At 40.1% G+C, this 14,602-nt stretch overlaps 2 protein-coding genes across 2 annotated transcripts; both read left to right on the forward strand.

The window, feature by feature from the left end:
• Positions 1 to 836: 836 nt before the first annotated feature.
• Positions 837 to 2,492, forward strand: LOC146379297 (claudin-4-like). Its single transcript, XM_084940488.1, has one exon. The coding sequence runs from the start codon at positions 1,114 to 1,116 to the stop codon at positions 1,783 to 1,785; it is 672 nt and encodes a 223-aa protein (XP_084796614.1). The 5' UTR covers positions 837 to 1,113; the 3' UTR covers positions 1,786 to 2,492.
• Positions 2,493 to 5,405: 2,913 nt separating this feature from the next.
• LOC146379298 (claudin-4-like) lies at positions 5,406 to 7,746 on the forward strand. The gene has a single exon (XM_084940485.1). It carries the CDS (start codon positions 5,469 to 5,471, stop codon positions 6,393 to 6,395), a length of 927 nt encoding a protein of 308 aa, XP_084796611.1. The 5' UTR covers positions 5,406 to 5,468; the 3' UTR covers positions 6,396 to 7,746.
• The last annotated feature ends 6,856 nt before the right edge of the window (positions 7,747 to 14,602 follow it).

A 14,602-nucleotide genomic window follows, 5' to 3' on the forward strand; every position in this document is an offset into this window, starting at 1 on the left:
TCCCTTCATTGGCTCCCATACACAATAAAGTGCCTTGAGGCAACTGTTGTGATTTGGCACTGTATAAATAGTGTCCTTTAAAAAAATGTTTCTGTAACTTTAATTACTGTGAATATAATTACAGCCGGACAATTTTTTTCTATGTATAGTACTAGTATTAAGTTGTTGGTAGAAACTGACTAGCATTCAGTAGTTGAATTTACAGCAACCTATTAGGTTTACACAAGGCATAGTAACACAGCTATGTAGTGCATTCTTTCTGCTTCTAGTTTGACATTAACTCAGTTTTACTGCGAAACTAGTTATGAATTTCTAACCCTGCGGGAACTACTGTGGTATGCGTTACTGGTGTTAAAACTGTAATAATGTGTGTCAGCTGCGGCTATAAAAATGTGACACAGAAAACTGGAAATGGAAAAAAAAATAACATCAAGTCAAATATAATAATCTGTGCAGATTCTTTTTATTCCTCTGTCTCTCCCACTCTGTGTACACACACGCTTTATGTATGCTAACGCTTACATACAAATCTTTTAGAAAGCATGCGGTCCTGTGTGGTCACTTATCAACTGCATAACAAGGTCTGTCCTGGCCACTCATTATCTATTAACAGCAATAAAACAGGCACACCTAGAGCTACCAGGGGCAAAAGGTTAAACCATGAAAACACTCTTCATTTGAAAAAGCACACAAACGAGTGCCAACACACCCAGGCGATAAATGAGGCCGATGCACAGGACTCACCTGATTGGCTTAGTTTGGCGAGTGATGTCATCCCCTAGGTGGGTCACACCAGTTTATAATAAAAAGGTACACAGATAAGGGTCAACGGCTGCTCAAGAAGGACAAATACATGGTGCAGAAAGTCCCTGGACTAAGTACACTGAGCGGATTCAGCAGGAGCTACAGTGGCTACAGCTTCAGAAAAGGGCGTACCTTTTGGAGAGAGGTGCAGAAAAGAGGAAATTAAAGGACCAAATAACAAAGGCTTGAGATAGTCACTGAAGCAAACACAAGGAAAAGGAACTTGAGAAAATAAGAAGGGAGAAAAAACTTTATCTTGTCTTGAAACAAAGGGAGAGAAAATATAAAAAAGGACTGCGTGGTTGCACCATGGTATCTTTTGGACTTGAGCTGGCTGGCATCACCCTGGCAGTGTTGGGGTGGGCTCTCACTGTGACCAGCTGTGCCCTTCCAATGTGGAGGGTCTCGGCCTTTATTGGCGCCAACATCGTCACTGCTCAGGTGTACTGGGAGGGTCTGTGGATGAGTTGTGTGGTCCAGAGCACGGGCCAGATGCAATGTAAAATCTACGACTCGATGCTGGCTTTACCTCAGGACCTCCAGGCTGCCAGGGCACTCACAGTTGTTGCCATCCTAGTGGGGTTGATTGCTCTCCTCATTGCCATGGTGGGAGCCAAGTGCACCAACTGCATCGAGGAGGATGGGGTTAAAGCCAAGGTGATGATCTCTTCTGGAGTGGCGTTCATCATAGCAGGTCTGGCTCAACTAGTGCCTGTTTCCTGGTCAGCAAACACCATTGTCGTCGAGTTCTACAGTCCAATCGTCCCTGCTGGGCAGAAGATGGAGATCGGGGCATCACTGTATGTGGGATGGGCTGCCTCAGCCCTGCTGGTGACTGGGGGAGCTATCCTCTGCTGCAGTTGCCCTCCAAAGGAAGACAAACCACTGAAGTATAACATACAGCCCCAGAGTCGTGCAGCATACTCAGCCGCTCCGATGTCGGCAGCTCAAAGCTCCTATACTAGAAGGGACTATGTGTGAGTGGAAAAGGACAAAAACTAAAGAGGATTGGAGGGGATTGCATGCTATTTTTTGTAAAAATGTAGTTAAACAGATACAAATGTTATGGTGTACGGAAATCTATCGATATTTAGGATGACAAGAATGTCTATATAGTCTTGACACTGAATTTGCAGTTTCTTTAGGACAATGTTTACATATTCTCTATATTTAGTCTAACTGAGCAGATTGAAATTGTGATCATGATCATGATCAGTTATGGCAAACGATGTGATTCTTTGTCACAGCACAGTGAAGAAACATTTGCAGAGAAAAACATATTATATATATTTATTCATAATATAACATTCATAGCATTAGTGTCTGTTGTGGACGGTCGTTATTCTAATGATCAATGTACTGATGACTTTGTATATACAAACTGTCATAGATTCAAAGCAGACAGACACCGTAACCGGAATAAGTTTCATGTGATGATTTTTTGGACGTTCTTACAAAACAGACACGCTGAGTCACAGATGTGAAACAGCATGCAGCTGAGCAAAGTGGAGCTCACCCTCGGCTTCAAACGAAGGTCAAAAGGGTGGCAAATGTATGATTTATTAGAATGATACGTAAGTAATTTTATTTGTTCATTCTTCCGTATTTTATCATTTGATGTTTCTGTATTCCTACCGTTTTTAAATCTGACAAACTTTCATGTATTGTACTTTACTTAATGTCCTTCATTTCTATGTATTCACCTTTGTGTGTTTGACAAAAAATCTTAATGTTATTTGATTTTTGATACAACTTTTATAATGCATTTGACTCCATAAATACAAATATTTTATTTTGGAATCTGACTTGATTAAAATACTTTAGGTTAATAAAGTAATTACAAGTAACTACTGGTTTAACATTGATTGACTGTTTAATGTTCTACAAGAGTGCATGTAAACAGGTTTCTAAATTCTGTAGAAAGAAGAAGAAACTAAGAGTAATATCCACTGGACAACATTTTAACAACATTTTTTAAGTAAAGCACAACAGGTCACATAAATAAATGTACCAAGTTCATTACACATTCATCAGAGTCTCTTCTGAAACTCACGCATGAAATCTGATGTCATTTGGGAAAATGTCCCTTCTGTTTATTGTCTGATTCAGTGCCTTCACAGATACCAACTTTTTCCTGGTTTGAATAGTCAAATTATCCTGACCTTTAGCATGTGAGCAGCCACCCTGTGCTGCGCCATTACAGCACATGACTGACTCCGCTCAGCGCATTGAGTAAACTTTCAACAACCAGGAAAGGCTTTTATTGGAACTACTGAAACTCCTTGGTAATGAGACATAAAGGCCATAGATAAAGAAATCTATTCCCATTAAATAAGTATTAAAGAAAATACAGACGTTAATCTGAATCTGCAAACTTGTGAGGAGAGTAAATGTGGTTCATCTAAGGTGTAATGCAGTAATAGAAACACCATCAGCATGTATTCTTCTATTTGTTTGGTGGAGATCTTTATCTTAAATTACTGGGGAAAAAACAGCTGCAGTTCTGCTTATGCTCATGTGTTTGTTTTTGGTAACACAGGTGTTAGCTGTTATAATAGCAGTTGTCATTCATGAAAAGATGATGTAATACATAAACATCTGATCCCAATGTTCATGATGAAACTGCAAACAGGCTCCCTTATTTTTTTCAGTCTTGTTTTTATATGTTTGAGCCCTATTTTGGTTTATGACAGCATATTGTTGACATGCAGTTGTGTGTACAGCAGAAACGTTAAGTCACTGAGTTTATTATCGTGAGCTGTGCATTTGAAAGAAAAGTTTTAGTTTCCATAACCAGGATAAATTATTATGTGAACTGTGTTTTTACATATGTAATAAAATCTCTCTTTTTTACAGGTTATTAGAAAATCATTACCAAAAATTTTAAAATTCTTAAAAAAATATAATGAGTCTACTTTCCTAACATGCATTAAAACCCATATAGATCACATTACAGAACACAGTTCCACTCAAAAGTTTGGGGTCAGCTAAAATTTCAATCATAGGGGGGTTCATTTCATTATCTTTTTTTTGTTTTTTAAATAATACTTTTTCAGAATTCATTCTATAAATTGTTTGCTGAATTACAAAGTGATAGGGAGCTTTTGTAGCTCGCTTTTTCTTGGGTGGACGTGTGTGTTTCAGGGAAATGATTGGTCAGAGTCTAACCGATACTGAGAAGGTCACGCTCTCTCTGTATGCTTAGGGTGTCAGACAACAGCACTGTTATGTTTTCTCTCTCTTCATATTTGTTCTTGATGCAGTTATTCCGGTTCTCAGAAGAGCTCTGGGATTGTTTTCCAGACACTAAATCCTGACTGTCGTTAAAAGTCTGAATGAATGAAACCAGGGAGTAACAAAATAATTACCTGAGGGTTATTTTTCACCATGGTTACGTTTCTGATTCACAACAAAGCTTTTGAAGTAGCCTGAGGTCAAAGGATTTTTTTTTTTTTTTGCCCCGTAATGTTAACCACTTAATGCAAAGTAGCATTTACAGTTAGCCAGTAACTTTTTTATGCTCTTTTTTTTTCATTCATTCATATGCAGTGAATTAGAAGGTCAAGTGCCTCATTTTGGTGTCTTCTTCATTTTTACTTTGTACAGTCACAGTTTAATCACCCACATCAAGTCAAGTCAAGTGGCTTTATTGTCATTCCAACCATGTGCAGCCGTACAATACACAGTGAAACGAGACAATGTTCCTCCACGACCATGGTGCTACATATAACATATAAAAGACAATCAACACAGGAGTAGATTAAATACAAGTGTGCAAAAACTGCAACAACACATAAAAAAACAAAAACAAAGGCAGTGTAACACCAGACAGAACAGAACGATACAGACATAAGACAGTGCTATAGAAAAGTGCAACAACGACAGTGGTTTGTACAAAAGACTGAGCATTTTGCAAAAGTAACTTGATGTATGAAGTGTGATGTGTTTGTGTATAAGATGTGTATGAAGGGATGTGTGAGTCCTGTTAAGGTTCAAATATTGAGGAAGGAGAGTACAAACAACCATTGGTCCAGAACTTGGTCAAACAATTGATTTTAATGAAATACACGCGTGGGAAGACCAGCTCCGTTCGCAGACAGGGCTGATCTCCGACTTAATCAAAGCATAAACCGATTTTTTATACTGACGCCCCCTCATGCGTTACAGATACACTTCATACATAGGTCACATCAAAACCACAATGACTTTTAACACAGTTTTAAAAGAACATTGTCTTCTATCTTCATAGCAGATGTCTCCTGTCAACCTGCACTTAGACTCTGTTTTCGGTTTCAGTTCTGCAAAAGGTACACTCTGCAAACCTGCAACTTCCTGTCAGCCTGCCACTTAGTCTTTCTGAAAGACACACACTGTTTAAACATCTGAATGCAATATCAATACTGTAGATTATATTATTAATGCAATGGTAATGTTGATGATTATTAACAATAGCAGTAAAATAATTTCCCTGCTCTCCACAGTCCACCCACGTGATGGTGAAATCAGTTCCTGGGAGAAAACAGGTGAAATGTTTTACATAGTTCTTGGAATTTAAGAGAGAACTACCTTTGCCCATCCCCCACAAACCACAGCCACACCTTGCCTCCATCGCATCACTGCTCTCTTGCTCTGCCTCAAGCTCCCCTCCTCCACTGTATGTTCACATGTGTGTATTTGTTCTGTGTGTATGTGAAGACAGCCTCTCGCTGACATCAACACCAGAGGACTCCTCCTTGTTCTCTCGAGGTATAAAGATATCTTGTTTCTGTAGCAGCATCCTAAAGCTACGCCACACCCTCATACAGCTGCTCACACTTCAACAAGCACCTGACAGTAAAGCAGAATCCTTTTCACCAAAGACTCACCTGAGGGACTCAGTTTGTTGGACACTGTGGACTCGCTTTTTGTATTTTGTTCTGTCACCACACACGAGAGCGAACATGTCGATGGGTATGGAGATCGTGGGCATTGCCTTTGGAGTCATTGGTTTTCTTATAGCCATATTAACATGTGCCCTACCAATGTGGAAGGTGAGTGCATTTGTCGGAGCTAACATTGTCACTGCTCAGATCATCCAGGAGGGTTTGTGGATGAGCTGTGTTGTCCAGAGCACAGGTCAAATGCAGTGCAAGGTCTACGACTCGCTGCTGGCCTTGTCTCCGGAACTGCAGGCGTCCAGAGCAATGATGGTTATTGCCATTATACTCGGAGTTCTGGGTATCATGATCTCCATAGTCGGCGCCAAGTGCACCAACTGCATTGAAGAGGAAGGAAGCAAAGCCAAAGTGATGATCATTGCTGGAGTCTTCTTCATCCTCAGTGGCCTCTTGGTTCTCATCCCTGTTTCTTGGACTGCCCAAGTTATCATCACTGATTTTTACAACCCTCTTGTGATCAGCGCTCAAAGGAGGGAGATAGGGGCGTCGCTCTACATAGGCTGGGCTGCAGCCGGAGTGTTCCTGATCGGAGGGGCAATGTTGTGCACTAGCTGCCCACCGAAAGAAAAGAAATATCTGCCACCCAGGATGGGGTACTCGGCCCCACGCAGCATTAGTGCAGGTGGAGGATATGACAAGAAAGACTACGTCTGAATTAATGCTGAAGGATGAAAGAAAAATGATTTTTGTGCGTGAGTTTTTGTCTGTATGCGTGTTACTTTTTTTTACCGGAAACCACAGCGTGAATCCGACTGAAAGACTCCGAGATGAAGATGCTGTAGAAATATTAATCTTTTGCTTTGCTTTTAGCTGATATGTTTATTCACATCCTTTTGTTTTGCTTAAAAAAATAGACTTAGATTTTTCAGTGCTTGAACCTGGGAGCTTAAACAAATAACTTTATTCTTTTAAGATTTTTAACTGGGAAAATATTTCTACTAAATTCTTGGCATTATGTGAATTTGAAAACACCTGTGTGTCGTCCTCTTATTAGCTCTTGGCTGGTTGCATGGTGTTGTGTTTCACTGAAACCTGCTGTTAAAATGTGATCTGTCATTTCACTGACAATGACCAGGAAGAGTCAGCTCTCATTTTACATGCATTTGGTTGGTGTGATTGTTCAGTGTGTTCGTGTGTGCGTGTGTTTTGCATGACCTGTAATATTTGCTTAAGAGAGTTTCTGCTGAGACTGAAACTACAGATAGATCCAATACTGCCCCAGGTGAAACTTTGTCTTCCTTTTCACAGTTTCACTGTGTGTGCACATAGAAAAGAGTTTTTCATGTGAGGATAACTTTATTTCAAATGTCTGTATATTCATGTGTTTAAAATTTATTTCAAAATGTTCAAATATTCAAATATGTTCTACACTATGCTCCTTTCTTTTATTTTTTTATTTTCTGGAAGTTGACAATGAGCGTTAGTCACAAATTTTTCTCAATGATTTTTTAAAGTTTTTGAATAGATTATAACCCATGTTTGGTCCATTTTTTGTTAAGCAAATAACCAAGGACCTCTTTAGTGTATATTTATGTGTGCGTGATGCTCCAAAGATCCCATGTCTAGACCCTTTTAAAAAGTATGTAACCAAGATCCTCTTTAAAGTATATTTATGTTTGTAACACCACAGCAGTTTGCAAAGTACATATGTGTTTGTATTTCACAGATACTGGTTGGTTTTCTTTGTGTATTTGCTTGGTTGGTTTGTGCAGTTCGTGTGTGTGTGTGTGTGTGTGTGTGTGTGTGTGTGTGTGTGTGTGTGTGTGTGTGTGCGTGTGTGTGTGTGTGTGCGTGTGTGTGTGTGTGTCTGTGTGTGTGTGTGTGTTTTAAAAATAAGTTTATCATTTCTTCATTTCTTAAGTGAGTGAAATTGTTCAAATATGTGTCTATGCTTAATTTGCTGCTCTATATTGCCATTGTAAATTCAAATGTGTTGAAAATTAACAAAATAATAGTAATACTACTGCTAATAATAATAGTTTTAATAAAATTCTTCTTAGCTAAAGCAACAACCTTGACTCCTTTATTTAAAAAAAAATATATATATATACATATGTGTATATATATATAAAAAAAAAAATTCCCCACTCGCCCCTGTGGGCGGTCAATCCTTCAAGCTCGGGTCCTCTACCAGAGGCCTGGGAGCTTGAGGGTCCTGCGCAGTATCTTAGCTGTTCCTAGGACTGCGCTCTTCTGGACAGAGATCTCCGATGTTGTTCCCGGGATCTGCTGGAGCCACTCGCCTAGCTTGGGAGTCACTGCACCTAGTGCTCTGATTACCACTGGGACCACCATCACCTTCACCCTCCACATCTTCTCGAGCTCTTCTCTGAGTCCTTGGTATTTCTCGAGCTTCTCGTGTTCCTTCTTCCTGATGTTGCTGTCATTCGGAACCGCTACATCGATCACTACGGCCGTCTTCTCATGTTTGTCTAGCACCACTATGTCCGGTTGGTTAGCCACCACCATTTTGTCTGTCTGTCTTAGCTCGGTCATTCTCCATCACCCTTGGGGGCATCTCCCATTTTGACCCCGGGACTTCCAGGTTATACTCGGCACAGATGTTTCTGTACACTATGCCGGCCACTTGGTTATGGCGTTCCATGTATGCCTTGCCTGCTAGCATCTTACACCCTGCTGTTATGTGCTGCATTGTCTCTGGAGCATCTTTACACAGCCTGCACCTGGGGTCTTGCCTGGTGTGATAGACCCCAGCCTCAATGGATCTTGTGCTTAGTACTTGTTCCTGTGTTGCCATGATTAGTGCCTCTGTGCTGTCTTTCAGTCCAGCTTTGTCCAGCCACTGGTAGGATTTCTGAATATCAGCCACCTTCTCTATCTGCCAGTGGTACATACCGTGCAGGGCCCTGTCCTTCCATGATGGTTCCTCGCCTTCCCCCACTTTCTTGGGTTTCTGCTGCCTGAGGTATTCACTGAGCACGCTGTCAGTTGGGGCCATCTTCGTGATGTATTCATGGATGTTCCTTGTCTCATCCTGGACTGTGGTGCTGACACTCACCAGTCCCTGGCCCCCTTCTTTCCGCTTAGCATACAGCCTCAGGGTGCTGGACTTGGGGTGAAACCCTCCATGCATGGTAAGGAGCTTTCTTGTCTTGATGTCAGTGGCTTCTATCTCCTCCTTTGGCCAGCCTATTACCCCAGCAGGGTACTTGATCACGGGCAGGGCGTAGGTGTTGATAGCCCGGATCTTGTTCTTACCGTTCAGCTGACTCCTCAGGACTTGCCTGACCCTCTGCAGGTACTTGGTGGTTGCAGCTTTCCTAGCGGCCACTTCATGGTTCCCATTCGCCTGTGGGATCCCCAGGTACTTGTAACTGTCCTCTATGTCTGCAATGTTGCCTTCTGGTAGTTTGATCCCCTCCGTTCTGACTACCTTCCCTCTCTTTGTTACCATCCGACTACACTTCTCCAGCCTGAATGACATTCCGATGTCATTGCTGTATATCCTGGTGGTGTGGATCAGTGAATCGATGTCTCGTTCACTCTTGGCATACAGCTTGATGTCATCCATGTACAGGATGTGGCTGACAACTGCTCCATTCCGTAGTCGGTATCCGTAGCCAGTCTTGTCAACTATCTCACTGAGGGGGTTAAGGCCTATGCAGAACAGCAGTGGGGACAGAGCATCTCCTTGGTAGATCCCGCACTTTATGGTGACTTGTGCTATGGGCTTGAGGTTGGCCTCCAGTGTTGTCCGCCACATCCCCATTGAGTTTCTGATGAAGGCTCTCAGGGTCCTGTTGATCTTATATAGTTCTAGGCATTCCAGGATCCAGGTGTGGGGCATTGAGTCATAGGCCTTCTTGTAATCAATCCAGGCAGTGCACAGGTTGGTCAGTCTGGTCCTGCAGTCTCGGCTGACTGCTTGGTCTGCCAGTAGCTGGTGTTTTGCGCCTCTGGTATTCTTGCCCATCCCTTTCTGTGCCCCGCTCAAGTTCAAGTTCAAGTTCAAATTTTATTTGCCACATGCAGTGGCAGGTTGCCCTGCAGTGGAATGAACCCGCCCCCCGACCTTACACACACAACACAGACATCACATGGGGATACAAGTCAGAGAACGGTTGCATTACAGAAAAACCACTGAAATGTACACTACAATGGGAAAGTACAAGAGGAAAAAAAGAGACCTCTACTCATGCTGGGCTATAGGAGGACAGCATGAGAACAGGAAACAAAAAAAAACTCCTCTGCACAGAAAGCACATAAATGTCCACAGTACAACATTATAGAGCACGTGACCAGCAACAGGGTTGGGTAGGGGATGAGGAGTAATCCCAGGCAACACAGCAGCCATCCTGCCACTGCGCCGTCTCTCCAGCGCGGGCCCAGACCCGCCTCGTGTTCCCAGGAGGCAACAAGCATCGTATATATATCGTATATATATACACATATATACATGTGTATATACACATGTATATATATATATACATATATACATATGTATATACATGTGTATATATGTATATACATGTGTATATATGTATATACATATGTAGATAGATAGATAGATAGATAGATAGATAGATAGATAGATAGATAGATAGATAGATAGATAGATAGATAGATATCACAAAGCATGTGTCACTAAAGCAAACGATGGCTGAAGATCAGGTTTGGCTTCCATTCGGTTACTTTGTTTAGCCAGCAGCTGTGTTGGAACTCTTTTGGTTTATTGGGAGACCTTTGTAACACTTGGGTGTGGCAGGGTTCAGAGAGGAAAAGAAAGAGAGAATAAAACACAGGCACCTGGCCTGTGACCTTTACACAGTAGGATATTGGCGTAAGCCTGGTTTTAACTTTTAAACTGTATTTTTATTTAAAGTAGAACACTGTGATTAGCAGTGGCTGTTCACTCTGTGTAGCTTGAAAGAATACACAAAATAAAGTTTCAGTGCAATCAGTGCAATTTCAGCGTTTCTTTGCATTTTAATTTCACATATTGTTTTTCTTTCGTTCAGCGTCAGTAAATGCTGGAGGGTCATTTTTGAGCATCACATCTTTGAATCACTAAGTCATGTTACATAGTTTTTACACATTCTACATCTGAAATAAAAGGAACAAACGTACTTTAACAGTTAACAGTTCTCCAGTTTTTACTCACAAGCCACACACGTGTTCTTTATACTGGTCCATTAATCTTAAAGGATATGAGCTGGGTCAATAACTGGATTTTTCAGAAGAAAAAAGAAGAAGGAGAAAAGAGGAGAAAAAATATCTGCAACAATTCTGCTAATAAGTGGTAATCTTTTTTTTTTTTTTTTGATAAAACAAGATAATAAATCAACATTCCAATTTCAGTATCAAAATCCAGGCTTAAAAAAGAAAACATCTGACTGTGATTAAGACCAGTTTACCTTATATTTTCAGCTCTTATGAATGAATGCTTATTCTTATTGACTGCTTTACACAGACTACAATCCCTTGTGTCAGAGAATTGTCGTTTTTTCCCCAAAGATGTTTCACTAATTATCTGATAACAATCAATGTAAGAATGTCATTTATTAGGCAAGTAGAAGCATCTCATCAGAATTAGTGCATGCTAATCGTGTGAAATCTCTTTCATTTGCTCTATATTAGGGCTTAAAGTTCGGCAATATTTGTGGTCTGGATGTTTGCCCCCTTCATCTATCTACATGGCACAGAACCCCATGTTGGCACTCAAAATTCAACAATGCAGAACTGTTCTCAAACCACTCTTACCTCTGACACAACTTTGTAAGAACAGAGGTCTGCTGCGCTTCAATTTTGTTAGATCTAATCACTCAATTGAATCTGACAGGTTGTCACTTTTTAGACCGTTTTAAATGCAATCTGTGGACTATAATGTGGCTTATGTGATTTATATATGGATTCTGTAAATAATTTAAGTAACACCCCATCCATAGTTTCTTTTTCTAATTTTGGTGAATGAAATCATGCTATTTTATTTGTATGTTAACTAGCACAAATTGGCAGGTGTTAGTGTCTGTGGAAAGCAGTCCACAGCTTCCACTTCTCATTCAGTCTTTTTTTCACTCAGAGATATCATAGGGCGCTGTGCTGGCTGATGCCTTATGACCATCCTTGCATACACATATGGTGACTTCAGGCATCAAAAAATCCCACATAGCCTATGATGCTAAATCCAGACCTTTACACTTTTTTCTATTCTATCTATTTATCTATTTATCCATCTATTTCCACACGTAAAGAAAGCTTTAAAAACAAGTGGATTGAAAGTTGTTGTTTTTCACATGTAGGTTTGTTTCTTTTTTAAGATAATACCTAAACCTATTTTATATACTCTAAAGATTTAATGTATAAAAAAAATGAGAAATAAGAAATAGAGAAGTATGACAGGGCAAACAAACAGAAGATGGAGTCATTCAATATTGTGACAACAAATACAAAGAGGATGTGCCATTGTTTTTTCCGTCAGCTAATACCACTGCTTACATAATTGAATGTCAGGTTCCCTTTACAGCAGAGACACATGAAACTGACAGGTAGTTAATTTCTTACAAACAGAACAATAATCATAAGGTCCAACTCAAACACACTCTAGGAAACACAGGCTCAGGTTATCGCTGATTTCTTTAACCTCTTATTAGATGGAATGTAAAGTTGCATGAAGCAGATAAAGTATAATCTGCATATATAATTGTGTCCCAGAGATGAAGGCAAGCTCTTGACCCAAGTCCCCACCCTTATCAAATGTTCTAGTTGAGCTTTTGCTGTCTATTGAATGTTTTGCTGCTCGAATGAGGGAGACGTTGATCCTAGATGTTGACAGCAATGAGTGATTGTCCGGATGTTATATATTAGCGTTCCTTTCCTCTCCAAAGCCATCAAGATAGTTCCCTTATCTGGATTTTAACTTTTATGACTTTGGGAGTTAATAAACCTTTTATATTTGTCATGCATCCTGTGAATCATTGTAGTAAAAGACTAAAATAGCAACTTATTTCATGGCTTTTTGTTAGTGTTGATTTTTTGTAATCTCTTGTCTTGTTTTCATACCCTTCCACCTTGTATCTTATCTATGTCAAGTTTACATGCATTTGTCTCTGCTTTTAGTCAATCGCTTCCTCTCTTATTTTTGTGCTCACTTGTCTTTTCATATTTCTTGTTTATAGTTTCTCCAGTTTCTCAATACAAACCTGTTCCCGATTCTTCGAAATAGCTCTTAGTATGTCCATCTATCCATTTTCTTACAGGCCAGATAGTTCACTGCACTGCCCTCTTATGATCTCATCTTGTATGTGCTGTCGTCCACCTTGCCTCAGTTTTTGTAAACTTGCACTTTATGTTCTTTGTTTGCTCATGAGTCAGTTTGCCTTTTACTTTTTGGACTTTGAATTTCTTGGACTGCTTCAACAGCTTTTGAGTCAACTCCTATCTGTTTTGTGTCCTGCATTTGGGTTCCTGACAGATTTGTTTGGCGTTAAGTGTAACATTAAGTTCCAAAAAAGACATTATAGGTTGCTTCACATCAGCAACGTGTCACAGAAATTCTTAGCAGGTTTGTTTCCCTGCGCTAAAGCCCCATCCTGCAATTTTAAACATTTTAAAGGTTGCTCTGTGACCTAGACAGCACACCTCACTGATGCGTTTGATGAAATTCAGCTTATGGAAACCAGCTAAAAAGTCTTCCAGGAGCTAAATGTTCAACTATTTCTATTTTATTACTTTTTTGTCAATAAAACACTTGCCGAATGTAATATCACAATTTAAGCAGTAAGAGAACTATTGTTTCAACTAATAACTCTTTAGAACATTAGTTCTTTATGTTTTCTGCTCCGGGATCGGAAAATAGAAAACACATTGTGCCATGTGGGAAGTGAAGTGACATGCTTGTCGAAGATTAAAATCATTCATTTGGTTATCAAAGTAGGGAAGTACTCTTACATTTACTTCCATCACAAGACTGAATGTTTCCATTTCATCGTTTCTGTGACAGCTGAAAAAGTAGAACAAAGAAATGTCACTAGTTATATAACCTTTATGTGTTTATGTGCAGGAACTATGAAGAAAGAAGTTGAGAATAAAGGAAAATGCTTTAACTATTCATTTAGTAATTATTACCCTAAGTTTGGTTGTTTTCCATTTTTTCTGGGTGAAAACACAGTGTCATGACAATGGTGAAAAGATGCACGTCTGCCACTTCCCTTTTCTTCTCTCCCTCAGGGTGCACCACATGCTCTCCCAGGGCCTCGCTCTCACACCATCACTATGGCGACAGCTGGCGGCATGCTTTATCCCACAAGACACAGCTCCCATAGCAATCAATGTTTATAGATGCAGCCAGGCTCTAAGAGCTCTCGTGGTTTGTTTTTGTGTTCCTGAACATGATGTAGACACATAAAGACAAAACCTAACTTCACTAATGAAAAACTAAACCAGATTGAGAAAGAAGGACACGACAAAGACAATATGACACAAATCAAAGACCCAAACCAAAGATCCAATAACTTTCAGAACTAAAAAACCCACAAACTGCTTTTTTGGCTCTGGCGAAAACATCCTTACGATCCATTTCATTGACTATCACAACAATATAAAGTCACACATGATGTTGGAGCAGTCTGCTGAGAGACATGTCCACAAACAAGAAAGTCACCTCTTTGATCTCTACAGATTTACTTGTCTTCAGTAAATGTTCCTCCTAAGACAATGTAACTCAACAATGACTTGTTGAGTTACTAAAGGATTTGCACTCACAGATTGGATTTTAAGCAATTCTTCAAGAAAATCATTAAGTTGGCGATGAGCCACTGTAGCCCAAAGTATGAACTCTGGCGTCACCTAGTGGCTTAACGACGCAATGTGTGTATATGTGTGTCGATTGTTGCATTAGTGGT

This window comes from Perissodus microlepis, chromosome 10 (genome assembly GCF_051167445.1).
Source record: "Perissodus microlepis isolate ML-2025 ecotype Zambia chromosome 10, ASM5116744v1, whole genome shotgun sequence".
In the NCBI taxonomy this organism is placed as follows: Eukaryota; Metazoa; Chordata; class Actinopteri; order Cichliformes; family Cichlidae; genus Perissodus; species Perissodus microlepis.

Bases quoted from the DNA above. Each gene is read 5' to 3' on its own strand.
- LOC146379297 (XM_084940488.1), top strand. From the start codon at position 1,114: ATGGTATCTTTTGGACTTGAGCTGGCTGGCATCACCCTGGCAGTGTTG.
- LOC146379298 (XM_084940485.1), top strand. From the start codon at position 5,469: ATGTGTGTATTTGTTCTGTGTGTATGTGAAGACAGCCTCTCGCTGACA.